The sequence below is a fragment of the Balearica regulorum genome, chromosome 4, assembly GCF_011004875.1.
Source record: "Balearica regulorum gibbericeps isolate bBalReg1 chromosome 4, bBalReg1.pri, whole genome shotgun sequence".
Lineage (NCBI taxonomy): Eukaryota > Metazoa > Chordata > Aves > Gruiformes > Gruidae > Balearica > Balearica regulorum.
Window position 1 is genome coordinate 12,473,123 of NC_046187.1, and position 14,565 is coordinate 12,487,687.

Here is a 14,565-nt window from a genome sequence, read left to right on the forward strand (position 1 = left end):
GCGTCCTGTTAAAGCATCTTTGCCCCTCAGCCACAGCCGGAGGCCGCGGCGTCCCTGGGAAGGTGCCGCCTGTCGGCGGCGTTTTGGCACTACTGCTTCGCAAACGCCACGTCATCGTGACAAAAAGCACCCCTAAAACTTTGCAGCTGCCAGTCACGTCAAAGCCCTTGGTGTATTTTGTCTTGTACAAAAAACGTCCATGTACAACGATGCAAAAAGGGCGTAACACCTATGAGAAGCTCTATAGGGTGGATCTGGAAGTATTTCACATGACATAGACAATTCAGACTTTATCAGATCACAGGCGCCTCATTTAAAAATTGAGATTTCTCTCTCACCCACTTTGATTCCTGTGCATAAAGGAGATTATCTGGAGTAGCAGAAATGAATCATGAAACCTCTATGTCCAGACAAAGAATGTATTGGTGATGTAGGGAAGGAAGAGGCGACCCTCAGGCTCCCATCCGATAGCCCCTCAAAAGCCACAGCAGGCTCCTGGGCTGGGAGGGGGTGGCAGGGACAGGCCTGCAGCACATGGCACCAGAGAAAAGGTGAAAGCCCACGCAGAGCTGGGAGCAGGCTTCGGAAATCAAAACACGCCCCTCTGATAAAATTATGCCTCAGGCCACGCAGCAGGCCAGATCAAGAGGCGCAAAGATAGGTCAGGATCTTTGGAGGCTTCAGATGCCGAACTGTTTCTCCAAGAGGCGTTGTACTAAACCTCATCGGTATTTGCTACTCACGTCAAATGTTCATTCCTGTTGCCTCTGGTGACGCTTCTGCCTATAGCCCAGGAAAGCAATAAATTCAAAGAAGAAAAACAGCAGCACCCACCTAAACAAAAAGAAAGAAATGTTTTGACAGAGTCAAGTTGATAGAAAGGTGCAAAGGGCAAGAAAAAATAAACTTCTCCATAGAAGTAGTTTCATTGGCCTGACCACCTCAGGCCCTAATAAGAAAAATCATATATAAAGTTTATCCTTTATTCTAGAATTTCCTTTATGACTTTGAAGAAAATACTCTTAAAAAAATAAACTCGATGCTTTAAAAAAAAAATGTTGTAACCTGTTTTTCCTCCATTTGTTAGGATAAGCTTCATTTCCAGGTGTAATAAAAGTCCTTAATACTGACTTTTATAACACACTGGAAACCCAATTGCAATATTTTGTACGTGCTAAAGAAACTAAACCTGAAATTAGAATCCCTGTGCATTTTCAAAAATACCCAGGTTTTTTTATTTTGCAGGTGATGTTTTTTCTTCCTAAAATATACAACTTCACAATCAATGAGTCACAGGATTTGCCTTGGGACAAATTAACCTCTTACATGAAATAAACCTAGTAAAATGTGATCATTGAATCAAACTTCAGAAACATTTCTAAACTTTAAAGTCCACGACGGGAAAATAAAGCAACATTCAGTTATATTTACAGAGCCCATTTATTTCTACAAGTTAACACTGCCTACATTTCAACTTTCAAGTAACGTGGCACAATAGGAGTGGATACGTGAAATGAAACAGTTGGTGCTGAAAACTTGGCATCCACACTATGGATGTTCAGGAGGTTCTGCAGTGGGATCCCACGCACTCAGCATCCAGTACCGGGGCAGAGGCGGTCTTAAGTGCATTTCTGGAGGTTTGGTCTGATCAGAGAGAAATCCAGTTGGTGTACTCTGAAGATGCTCCACAATGACACAGGCCAAACCCTGGTGAACTGGGATGGCAGTAGGTGGCCTCAAAAGCAGAATTCTGACCCAAGTATAAATACTAATTAAACGCGTGCACTGTCAACATAAAAAGCTCTCTCAAAATGTTTGCCTAAAAAAGTTTCAAATAACACTTTAAGTTACTGTAAACAGAAAACATTTTAAAAAAATGTTTGTAAAAACGTTTTCTGTGTCTTAAATTACTTCTCTTCTACACAATCTTAAATCTCTTCTACTCCATCTTAAATTACTTCTCTTCTACACAATCTACACTCCTACTCCCATTTCCCTACTTCTGTGAAATTCCACCATAGAAATACAAGAAAGAAAAACATGTATAATTTTAACACATTCTACTGTACATCCTTAAAATGGTAGATATTCTGGATATATACAACATATATACAATACACAGTCTCCCTTTACTGTAGTGGTCTGACTACTAGTTGTGCTTTTCTCCCAATTTAGGAAGTTTAATGTTGCTTAGTTCCATAAAAGTTTTCATGAAACATATGACTTGCTGATAGCAAACAGCTCAAAAAGTAGTGCATTCAATATTTAAGCATTATATTCTTAACAGAATGATAACAAACCTTAATCTTAAGGTTGAGTAGTCTTCAACTAACAATATAAAATTGAATGTCTGAGCATTACAAAATTTCTTTATCTACAATGGTCTTTAAAAAAAGGGCAAAACTTCAGCTCAAACATCATTCTGAAGATGAATTTTCTTTGATTTTATCAGTTTTGATGGCCTTTCTCTGTTTCTGCAGGGATAAATCTGGGAAGACGACACTGGCAGAGCACCTGTTTCTTGGTGTTTCAAAGCCCAGTTAATTGGAGCGTGCTTGAATGAAAAGCCCACAGATTAGGCACATATCCCACTGAAATCAACAAGTCTGTTGTAGCTTGCCTTATACCTTATTCATAAAAAGGTATTGCATTTATTGCCGTGCCTATACAGTATTCCCACTAGTGACTATTACTAATTTCTACCCACCAACAATGATATAAAACTTTAAAATCCGCTTTGCCTGACCGATAACTGCAGGTCCATATGCTTCCAGACAGAAAATAGTCATACAGCAACGGAGGTCTCGTTCAAATGTTTTGAGTCATTTAAAGGTGATTACTCAGCTGCTGTATTTCCTGTACGTGCGTACACAAAGAAACATTGGTAAAAACAGTAATCATTTCCAGACTGGTGGAAACTTTAACATGTATGAAATTACTGCCCCCAGGCTAAAATCTTCCTGCCCCACTGGCAGAAATATTAATTCCCAGAAGACATTCCTATCATCTATAACATAACAACTCTGGAATGAAGAAAGCTTGAAGTTGCCCCCACAAACGTGTGGAAACCGCTGTGCTTCTGCATCGGTGTGCTGGTGCTCCCAGCCAGCCAAAAGAAGTCAAACTGGGCTGCCAAACGGAGTGACGGGAAGAACGTTAGTAAGTAAAACTCAGCAGCTTTATGTCACCCTTTCTCTGGTGAGAGTTGGGTTCTTCGGGGACAGCAAGCAGGATGCATTCTTCACAGTACACCTGACTATTACTTACACATTGCTTAAACCTGTTTTTAGTGACAAACGCAACCAAAATCCTAGTTTGACAAACCTACCGTTTTGTTAAAATATGACACTGTAACAGAAGAAATAGTGACAAGATGAGTACCCTCATAGCACAAGTTCTTGCTTTCTACATATAAAACCAACCACATTAAAAAAAAATTTGCAACATGGTAAAATACAGTTCTGGTAACGGACTCGCTCGGTATCCATCTCAGTTGTGACTTGTTCCTCCAGTCTGCAGAACGTTGAGTAGGGGGAGAAACCTCCCTACCCTCTTCCTCAGGTTGAAATGAAACACCAAGCCAAAAGCTGTCCGTGAAGATCATGATTTCTGGTCTTCCTCTGATGGGACGACTTCCAAGAGGATTTGCAATGTTACAGTTACCCTGTCTGCAAAGATAAAAGCATACACATGGAAAATTTTGGTGGGGATGGAGAAGGCAGAAGCAGCCGGGAAAATTATCGTAGCTGCTATACAGCCTACTTGCACATAAGATTCGCAGCGGTCATATATACTGGGTGCATATATCATTTAAATGTCTAATCCTTTTTTTTTTTTTTTTTTAATTTTAAACTATCTTTTCTTTGCCTCTGATCCAAGGCTGTGCATATACAACAAAAATGGAAGAGTACAGAGGGATAAACTTGTTCAATAAAGGTCATCATGCATTTAACGGCTGTCTTAAAGCCTGACTACTCTGCACAATTGCTCAGTTTTAACAAAGTTGCAATGTCGAAATAAAAGTCTGAAAGAGTTCAAACAAGTTAATTCAGCTGTGCCAAGATTTGCCTAAGCAGGAAAAAAAAACAAAAAAAATAAAAGGAAACAACTATTACAAAGCTTCACAGGTCTAAGAATGTCACACATCCAAAGCAACTTCACACTGTCTTTTTGCCACTCTGGACATTTATTTCCTTCTGGTGTTTTTGGAGGTTTTCTTTTTAGGGTACCGATTCATAAATGGCACAGTTAATTTACGTATAGAATAGTAAAAGAGCATTCTCTTATCACTCCTTTTCCTTGTCACTTTTTTTTAGTAACCCATTTTAAACAAGCAGGGGTTGTTGTAAGAGAAAGTTCTGACTTTCCTCGTCTGGCCTGACACATTGGCATTTACACCAGTGTAAAGTGAGGAGGGTAAAACAGCGCAACTCACAGAAGATACGAACCGAAACTACTTTCCTGCTCTCCTAAGGCAGCCTCTACCATCTTTTTTGCTCTTCTCTCTGGAGGTCACCAGTTCAGCGCAAAGCCTGGTTGCCCTTAGACTATAAGCTGATGGGGTCAGAAGGGCTGAGAGCCAACAGGGACTGCATTTTCCTCCCGTCTCCCTCCCCTACCCGTGGCAGGGACTTCAGAACTGGGCTGAGCGTGGCCGGGGCGAAGGGCAGGAGGAAAGCCAGCAGCGGGAAGCCAGCAGGGCTTCGCCCCTGACGTCCCACCCCTTCCAGGTTTGAGGCTGAGCAAAGCAAGAAGAACAAAACCAGACTTTCTGTCAAGCTGAGCTACGGTATAACAGCTCTTGGAAAAGGGCAGGGCAGCAGAGGAAAAGCCCGGGCGTCTTGAGAGCTGGCTGTGATTTTAATATCCTGTTCGACAATCTGGACAGAGCCACCTGCAGCAAGAGCTGGTCCTCGCTGTGGCCGGAGGCGGCTGCCACTCCTCCATTTCCATGGGGTAGTTTTGCTCTGCGCTGGGATGAAGCCATGAAGGAGCAATCAGACAAGCTGGGGGGGCTGGGGTGCTTGCTTGGGTTTTTTAGGTTGCAATACACTCAAGATAAGACAGTTTAAAGAGTATTTTCCCCAAAAACATGTCCCAATCTGTCTCCTATCAGTATCTCTATATTGACTGCTTTGAGCAGTACCCAGAGTTACACGACTGGCTTAACATAAGACAGTAAAGACGACTTACCCCCACGCACACTTTAAACCCTAGTTTTCCCTTTCAAGAGGAGAATTCACCGTAAAGAGGTCTCAGGAGACAACCTCTATAAAAACCCCAGACCTGGTATCTATATAAGCACCATGTTAAGCCTGGGTGAGGAAAGAAAGCAGCAATTTACTGCATATGTATAAGACTGGACATCAAATCTGTGACAGCAAAATGCTGAGATGATTTCCTGCAGATCCCAACACCACTAACTCAACAAAGAGGAGCAAACTGAGCGTCTAACACTATGTCCTGAGTGAGCAAGCATCATCCTCTAGTGTTTGTAAATAACCCTGAAAGAGACATTTTGTTATATAAACAGATCTCTCCTCCAGCATGGGCTCAGACAATGAAGAAAGCAGGATTCAACTTTTAAGCTCCTTGCAATTCAATCCACTGTAAAGAAATAGATGTTTTAAATATGAGTTGAAGGTTGGGATTTCAACTGAGGCAGCCCAAACGGAAGCATTCTGGTGCTGCATGCTTTTACACACCGATCTGCTTCATAGGATTTGCTAGGCTTCATTTTTTTCATTTTCACATTAGTTCTACAAAAAGCAAGAAAGCAGAGGTCAAATGAAGCCTGTACTAGCTGAAAATTATTTTTTCCCAGCACATCTGGTGCTACAGCAAAATTTCTGTGGAAGAGGAGAGAACAAAACGTTATTCTCACTGCAAAATACCACCCAGACCCTATTAACCCCACAGACTGTGAAGTTCCCTTTTGTTCAATACAGCAATTTGGTAAGGAGAGCGGGCAATGCAAATGCCATTAAGGGCAGTCAAAACGAACAGAACAAAGATGTTCAGCCTTGGAGAGGATTTCTTAGGTAATCCATGCGAGGGCTTTGCTACTGTAACCAGCCTGAAACCCCTTTCATAAACATATTCACCTTTGGACTGGGTCTTTTATCTTATTAGACTGGATATTCGTTCTGGCTGTTCAACATCCCTCTCCTCTGATCCTTACAAAACCTGTTCTGAATATCCAACCTAATCTTAGGTCGGGCTGGTCTGTACCCATGTGCTTTTGCTCCAGTGCTGTCCTTCACTTAAATAGTACGCGTTCCACGTAGGGTTGACGAGCAACAGCCATCTCATCTCCGAATGAGGTCTGGGTGGCTGAACGAGTTGAGGTCCGCAACAAAGTGACTTTGCAAACGGGTGGAGCGCCCCACGCCACCTTGTTCACGCGCCGAGCGGCGCAGATGAAGCAGCCGGGGAATAGTCTTGTTAGCACGGTGCTATGTTCAGACTAACAGGCTTTGACTCCTCCCCAGTACTACACAAAATGCTTTGCTTGAAGTCTAAGTAGATTGGATCTACCACGTTCTCCTTTGTCTAGGAAAATCAGTTATCTTCTCAAAGAAAATTACCCTGTTAATCTGGCAAAAATCTACCTCTTAAATGACAATCCCATTTTTTCATGTTGTCCCATTACTTCGTGTCTGGAATTACTCTTTCATGCCTATGTACACCTAACGCATATTATTTCAAGGTTAGAATACCAAGCTTGCAGCTGCCCGATGACTTTTCTGTATCTCACAGAGGTACCTTAAGTGAATTTATCCTCATTCAATGCCTTTGAAAAATGCTCTCAGGCTCATACAATGGAGCTCCCTTAACACAAAATAATTCCAGTTTAATGACTCCACACAGAAGGTTATTGCTTCTTCTGAGGGAAAAAAAATATTTTTTTTTTTTTTTTAACAAGTAAATCTCCACTCTGCTCCACCCCAAAACTGTCAGCATCAGTTTTCCGTCATTACTGTTGTTATTTTGGGAATAAAAATTACAAAGCAAACAAGCTGTTTCGCCCACTGATCGGCGTCCGCTGCTTTCCCCTCCGAGCCAGTACACTGTGCCCATCCATAGGTATTACCTAGGCACCAGGCCTTCTTTCCAGGAGGAGAATTTTGTGTTAACTGAAAAGCTAGAAGATTCACCTTCATTATCTCAGCTGGCAGAAAAAGCTTCACATCTACCCAGTCTACCTTAAAGAGAATATTTTTTCTCTCACCCAAGTAATGTAGTTCAACACTGGCATCCTGTGGCCAGAGATTCAAGTAACTGTATTCCAAAACCTCCGAGACTTCACAGAAAATGCCAATAATCTCTTGGGTTTGATAAGAAAAAATTTCCTAGTCCCTAAATGTCAAGGCTGAGAAATTACAAACAGACAAAACCCCAACTATTTAATAGAATGTCCTTTTGCATACAACTGTTTTCATTTGCACTGGAGCTTTCTACCCATTCCCAGGACACTGCAAGTAATTTATAACTTTATGGATATAAAATTAAGATGACCAGAGTGCGCTAGCCTTAAACTAACATCTTTTTCTGTAAATACGTTTTGCCCTCTTGCTCCAAATAACTCTTCTCCAACACATCAGAACTTCCACAAATGCTTTCAAAAACTTTTGCGATTGGTATGAAAATGATTCCCAGTGTATTTCAGGTGTGAAATACTACAGCCAAGTCATGCAGAAGTCGTTTTTCATGAAACACAGAAACACGAGATGTGTCAGGCATGATATATTTTGCTATCATTTTGTCAGGAGCCACCACTAAGGACAATATCCCCACACCAAGCCTGCCTGAGCCTGTCCCATTCCAAACACTCCTCAGTGGTGCACAGATGCATGGTCTCTGCAGGGAGCACCAAGCCCATCCTGTCCTCACAACTGTGATAGTTGAGTTTCCAAACCGATTCTCCTAGGAGTGTAAATACTGTCTCTACTAGCGTAGGCCAACAGCCAGGGGAGGGAGATGGGTGATTTAAAAGGAATCAGATGTTTGCAGGGAAGGGAGAGAAGAGGGGACAGGCAGGGGGAGAGGCATCCAGTCATTTAAAGTCAATCACTAGATGAGGAATAGGCTTGCTGTAAACATATCTCATTAGTTAACGGACATTGATTGTAACCGGCAGAGCAATGCTATAGCACGCGCCGAAAAGAAACTTGCATTGTCATCCCCAGCTCAGAGCAGTCGAGAGGATCGATCGGAAGGATTTCACAACACGGGGAGCCCTGAGAAATTCCCGGAGTCAGCACAAAGGAGAGGACTCCCACCGGGACTTACCGAGGAGCTTTCTGAACCACTTTGGCTTCTTGTCCCATACGATAAAGAGGTAGTATGCGGGCACTCCAGTCAGGGTTATTGCAAATCCAATCCCTGTATTCACTGGATCAGAGTAAAGTGACAGTGCAACCATGAAGAGGCAGGTGAAGGAAAACAATGCTGGAATAAATAGAGGCACCTGAAACAAAATCACACAAAGAACCATTACTTTACATCGACCTTGTTATTGAATGACCAGGGCATTTAATATTCCATGAAACATAAATTGGATAAAACCCAGCAGTACAGGAAAGTTCTGGAGAAATATGTGTATCTAGAACATGCACACAAAATGTCAGAGACTGCAGAAACCAAGCTATGCAGAGTACTATGCAGTGACTACCACAGAAGTCTTTTAATTACATGCTGAAACACTACAATGGTTTACGTCCTTTCAAACCTAAGCGCTGTAAATAAGTTACATAGCGAAAGTCCTTTCTCTAATCTCCCAGTAGATAAGTAAGCAGCGCTAACCGCAGTAAAGATTTCCTCTTTGATAATTACCTATTAGAAAACATTTTAAAACACAACCAGGAGCTCAAGTCACCTTTTAAAACTATTAAGAACATATTGATTTTCTTCCTAAGGTAAAAATCAAAATCTAGCAGGAAGAGAGCAAATTAAATACCAATTTGAGTAGTGATAAAGATATTTGATAGCATTACGCAAGTGATAGCTACTGAAAAAGCACTTTCTGACTGTATGACTGATAGCATTATCAGTGTCACTGTTGAAAGTACGAAAAATAATAATATCAGATTAATTCTCTCAATTTTCAAGAACACCACTGCAATCACTATGTTAGCACCTCTCTGAAGGAAACGCCTACTGGCATGGCTTGTGAGATGTTCAGTGTAACAGAGAATTGGAGAATTCTTTGGAGATTATTCTCTTCCTTTCATGCCTTGAAGCATTACTGTTCCTTTTTTGTGCACTGTCAAAGCATTGTTTTTTCAATCAAAGCAAAATGGGTTGTGCTGTTCACCTTCTTATTTACAGATATACCTACAAGAACGCAACAGCACACATTCTTAGCTGTTCACAAAATAGGCTTCTTGGCGATATATAAATAGGGATAGATTCCTCCATTTTTTTCATGATGGACATTATCTTTCCAGATACACAATGGGACAACTTCCTTTGTAAGATGTTACTTAAAATAAGGAAGAAGAATAGCAGAACCAAGGTCAAAACAGCTACTGTTCAATGGGCCAGACTATTAGCGTTTTCTTTCTGGGTTCACAATAACTGCGTCTGCAAAGCCATTGCAAGTCCCAAATATGCTAATAACAGCACTAACAACTTATCTGCACATCAAATTGGCATGTTTGATATTGGATAGGCAATGAAATAAATATTTAATATTAACACTTGCACTTGACATGAATTCTGGTGGCAAAATTATTCAGGCCTTTGATAAAGGAGACATTAAATAGAGGACTGGCTCAAGATCAGGTTGGCACATGTAACCCCAATATTTGCAGTTTGAACCCTACGTGACTAAACAGGACTAGAGGCATTTTCACACAGCATGCATCGTGCTGCCTCAACGCAGCAGACAAGCAAAATCAAGCAAATACCTTCGCTTTGGCACGGCAGCTTCAGTCACTGCCCCCCAAGCACCAGGGAAAAGGCAAGTATTATCTTTCAGAAGGGAACGCAGCTGGGGTAGCGCTGGGGACCTCGCAGGAAAACACTTGGAGACCCTTCAGTGCAAAAGACTATTTTCTATTAAATCTGTTTTTCTCGACAAAGAGGTTAGCTTTCTACATCAGAAAACGCTCCTTTACTGTCTGACTGCACAATAGATAGGAGGGAGAAGGATTCATTTAAAACAGTAGAGAGCGGAGGTTACCTTGAAAGGACGAGGCATATCAGGACGTTTATATCTGAGATAAATCAGCCCAGCAACTACCAGTCCAATAAAAAGCCACCTGGCAAAACTGAGGAAATTCAGGAGGCTGTAGAGATCCCCGTTGAATAACATTATCATTGTGAGAGGATGCTGCAAAAGAAATTCAGAGCGTAAGAGGGGTTTAGTGGATTGATCTCTATTATTTTACAGCAGGGATGTCAAATTTCTCCACAGGGACAAGCAGCACAGCCTTTTGCAGAGACACCTGAGGGCCACAGGCTTCAGGCCTGCCTTTGTCATGCAAGTCAGCGGTGTGATTGATACCTCGCTGTTCCCTGAGACCACATTCGATCAATATATATTTGTCCCGAACGGCCACACGTATCTGTCCCCTCTGACCCAGACCAATACACAGGCACACAGCCCACTGCCTCACCAAAATGCTTGAGCATCCTGGGCACCGGTTCTCACAGGACCTGACAAATATATTAGCCCGCTGCACTTTTACTCGCCCATCGTGGACGCAAATGACAAGAGCAGCTGAATTTTGGTCACATCTGATCACGCGAAGGCTGAGGTTTGAGGGCGTCTTGTGGAAGGAGAAAGTCTTATGGTCCCCCCAGGGCGCAACAGAGGAACTCAGCAAAGAGGGCACGGTAAGGGTTAGCTCCACGCCCTGGGATGCCAGCTGGGCATGCCGGGTTGCCTCCAGTTTGTATTTGCAGTATGCCTTGCAGGCTTGCAGGGTGTAGACTTATTGCACATCAGAAATGCAAATGTTTCTAAGCAGAGAGAAGCATTTAGCTGTCACTCAGGTGGCCACTGAACAGCAAGAAGGAGAGGGGACACTAGAATAAATACATTTCCTCATTTAAAAGCTGTTCTGAGGTACAAGGCTTCCGCAAGGTGGGCAAAAGCTGATGTGTAAACTAGAGTGTTGCGCCTTGGGTTAGATGATTAGCGTAGGCTACAGGGATCTATTTCAGGGTAATCTCTGGACAAAAGCAGAATATTTGTAGCTTGGATCAACTCTGCAGGGTAGCCCGCGCTTCCCGTGTGAGACACCCTATGCCCACAGTGACCCAGTCCTTGCATTCGGGGATGCAGGAACGAGTCAACTGCACTGCAGCCCTTCTTGTCCAGCGAGGCGGATGATCCCACAGCGACAGCCTCCCGAGGTTTATAAAAGGCAACAGGTAAAATCAACTGCAGGTGCTAAAGCTTTATGTAAGGAAAACTAACTTGTATTCGTTATCTAGACTCAAAGCCTCCCTCTCTCTTTTTTTTTTTTAAAAAAAAAACAGTGAAGACAACATGGGTTTGAACCAGAAGGATCAATATTTCAAATATAGGTCTTTGGCTTCCAACCTCTAATGACTTACAAAGTGCTTGGTTCTTTATACACAGATATTAAGCAAACTCCTTCTCTGTAAAGGTCAAAGGAAATTTTACCACTGAATTATATTCAGCAAGATTTCTTCTATATAGACTCAGCCCCTAAAAGTTTAAGATCTCAGTTATAAGCCTGATAATGCAAGAAAAGGCCACAGACAGTGAAGAAAAAAACCCCAAACATAGAGTTACAATCAGATTGCATGATTTCCTGGATTTGCTACACACATATCTATCAAATACCAGGATATACATTCCTAAGCAGATTTCTTAATTGCTAAAAATGCTTTTTTATTTAACAAGCCTCAAACATTGAATATGCTCATTTTCTCAGTTTCTCCCCAAGAGCTCTTTCCTTTCTCACAGTGTGTAAACCTTGTAGGAAAATGCTAAAATGCAGGCTGTTGATGCAGAATATATCCTGCATCTACTCTAGTTGCAAGAAAGTAAAAAAAAATATTCACAGTCTTTGAAGGAAAGCTATCTTCATATAAGAATCTGACTTTTTCAAAGGAAATCAATGCATTGCTGTAACAGGACCAGATGCAATAAGAGAAAATGTTTTTCAGAAAAAAAAAATAAATTAATACATTTTGCGCTTTTCATTCCACAGAAAACAGTCAAAGCAATTTACCTGAAAGGTAGGACTGCTTCAGCCCAAAGAAATAAAATGCAAAGTAAATGCTTATATAAAATGAATTCCATTAAAACTTTTCACCATAATCACATCGTCTAATTTTCAAAATTTGGATGCCTATGTGCGTGCACATATAAAATTCAACACTTCAGCTGGCACTTCAGAAGTGAGCTTATAGGCATCTACAGCAAAAAACTGATTTAAATTCCAGTACGAGCATCTGATCTTACTAGTGTACACTCCTAGATGCTCACACGTCTTCTGCTGTGGCTAGAAGTTCCCAGAGATGCAGGGGTCTGTCCAGATCCATTACAGTCATTGGTCCCAAAAGAGGGGCTGAACACCCACGGTTACAAAGACTGCAAGTGGAAATCTTCTTGGCACTATGCAAACTGAGGTTTGAAGTCGGTATTTTGACATTTTGTCCTAACATTTTACCATACAAATTAGTTTGCAATGCAAACACATGGTCAACATTTAGCTCTGCTGCTATTTTAGAAGTCAGTAATGGGATTTCCACTATAATACTGCCGGTTTTCCTTAGACAATTCACAGACTATTGCCCAGGCACGCGTTCTCTCATTTTTTAATCACCGCTACACTGCACTGCTGAGGGTTCCCCTTCCATTATCTTAGTGCATAATTGTTTGCATTTTTCACTATAAGGTGGTATAATGAGCCTTGAGGGTGCTCCCAGATGCTGGTATTTAGCTGCACTTTCAGTTAAATGAATCCCTTTTTTGTTTGTTTGTTTAACTGGAATTTGTTTCTCTGAAAGGGAACTAGCTCATCACTAGCAGGTCCTTAGAAATAAAGGGCATTAAGACGTGAATTTGGCTGCAGAGATAGGCAGTCAAGTGCTACTGACAAGATAGCAAGGAGATGAGAGAATACGAACAACTCCCAAATCTCATTCCTCTCTTTCCTGTCCTCTGCCCTGCCCCAAAGCCCACGTACACATTAATAAATGAGACTCAAGCAGTGCCCAAATTCTGTTCGAATCCTCCAGAGCAAGTCTGTAATATGAATTCTTGTGCAGGAACATTTGTTTGTATGATTTACCAAAACAATGACAGCTGGCAGAGGAGTGTGCTTGCGGACATGAATCATGGAGAGAATTTCCGGAAGGTGACCCTCGCGGGATGCAACGAAGAACATCCTGGTGGGAAATAAATGTGGACAGACTTTAAATGTGCTCATTACTGTGACTAGGCAAAGCGGCTCATGAAAGTCACAGAGCACAGCGGCACTTCTTAGGCTTGTTTGAGGTATTCTGAATGAAAAGACTAGCAAGAGAAGCCCATATGCAGAAATCAAAGTCATCTTTGAAGGTGTCCCCTCCTCACCTTACACTACACTCGGTGTTTGGAATTAGTTAGTATTTTCCCTCCAATTTCCCTCCTTCACACGAAACAAAGCAGCCATTAATTAAGTGCTATGCTCAGAGAGATCCATTTCCAAACCATTCAAAGGGTTTTAACGACAAGATACTAAACTCAACAGGAACAAAGTGAGAAAAAGCCTCACACCTGGTGAACATTACAGGCTTTTTTCATTTCCTGCTGAAGGAATGAATCTTACTCTCCCTTCCCCTTGCTTCCTCACTTTCAGTGTGTATCCCATGCCCTTCTCCCCCAGTAATATTAGCAATGCTCACCTGGACACCGCAAAAATGCCACCATTCATAGATCCAAAGCAGGAGAGAGCAACAAATACTGGTACAGCCAAAGAAAAGTTTCCCATTAGTCGTTCGGCAAAGGTCTGTTAGAGGAGAGAGAAACATACAGTGATTTTTCAGAAAACAGGAAAGTAATTTTATTCTATTAACATGTTATTAATAAGCATGGTAAGTTTTAGTTATTACCCCTTTTTGCATCCCTCACTGAAAGTCGTGCTGTGCGTCTGTTACCTCTTACTTTGCGACACCAAGGCTACCACAGATGAGGTCTCCCACCCTCACTCCTGACTACGCATGGAGGATTGCCAGATGAGGCAATGCTGTGGAGGTGGAACCAGGTCCTGATTTCTGTCAGTTTAGACCATGATGGCATCACGGTCTGATCTGCACACCTAATATTTTTTACAGCCTTCATTTTACTTAGCTGATGCTGCCCAGTGGTACAGCCCATCCATCCACACTTTGTTGTTCCTGGTTACCAGAAGAGCCTTAACTGAAGTTTTGGGCACCACAGGAGATGTGCACAATTTTCTTCGGATTTGCAAAATGTTTTGTTTCTAAATCTCCCATGAGCTACAGAATTTGGTCATTTTTTAAATGTCACATCAATTGAAATAGCCACAGGCAGTGTCACTACTGGAAAGTAAACGGAAATTTTTAATTCCTCATTGC

The 14,565-nt window shown here is 41.8% G+C and overlaps 1 protein-coding gene across 1 annotated transcript in view; it reads right to left on the reverse strand.

Annotated features, from left to right (window-relative positions):
* Positions 1–1,421: 1,421 nt before the first annotated feature.
* SLC7A11 (solute carrier family 7 member 11) overlaps positions 1,422–14,565 on the reverse strand; it is a 63,467-nt gene continuing 50,323 nt past the window's right edge. The window contains exons 8-12 of the mRNA XM_075751175.1: positions 13,873–13,976; positions 13,278–13,374; positions 10,187–10,336; positions 8,293–8,470; positions 1,422–3,668 (exon numbers count right to left, since the gene is read on the reverse strand). Coding sequence (XP_075607290.1) covers positions 3,601–3,668; positions 8,293–8,470; positions 10,187–10,336; positions 13,278–13,374; positions 13,873–13,976 — 597 coding nt within the window. The 3' untranslated portion in view covers positions 1,422–3,600. The remainder of the gene's footprint in view (positions 3,669–8,292; positions 8,471–10,186; positions 10,337–13,277; positions 13,375–13,872; positions 13,977–14,565) is intronic.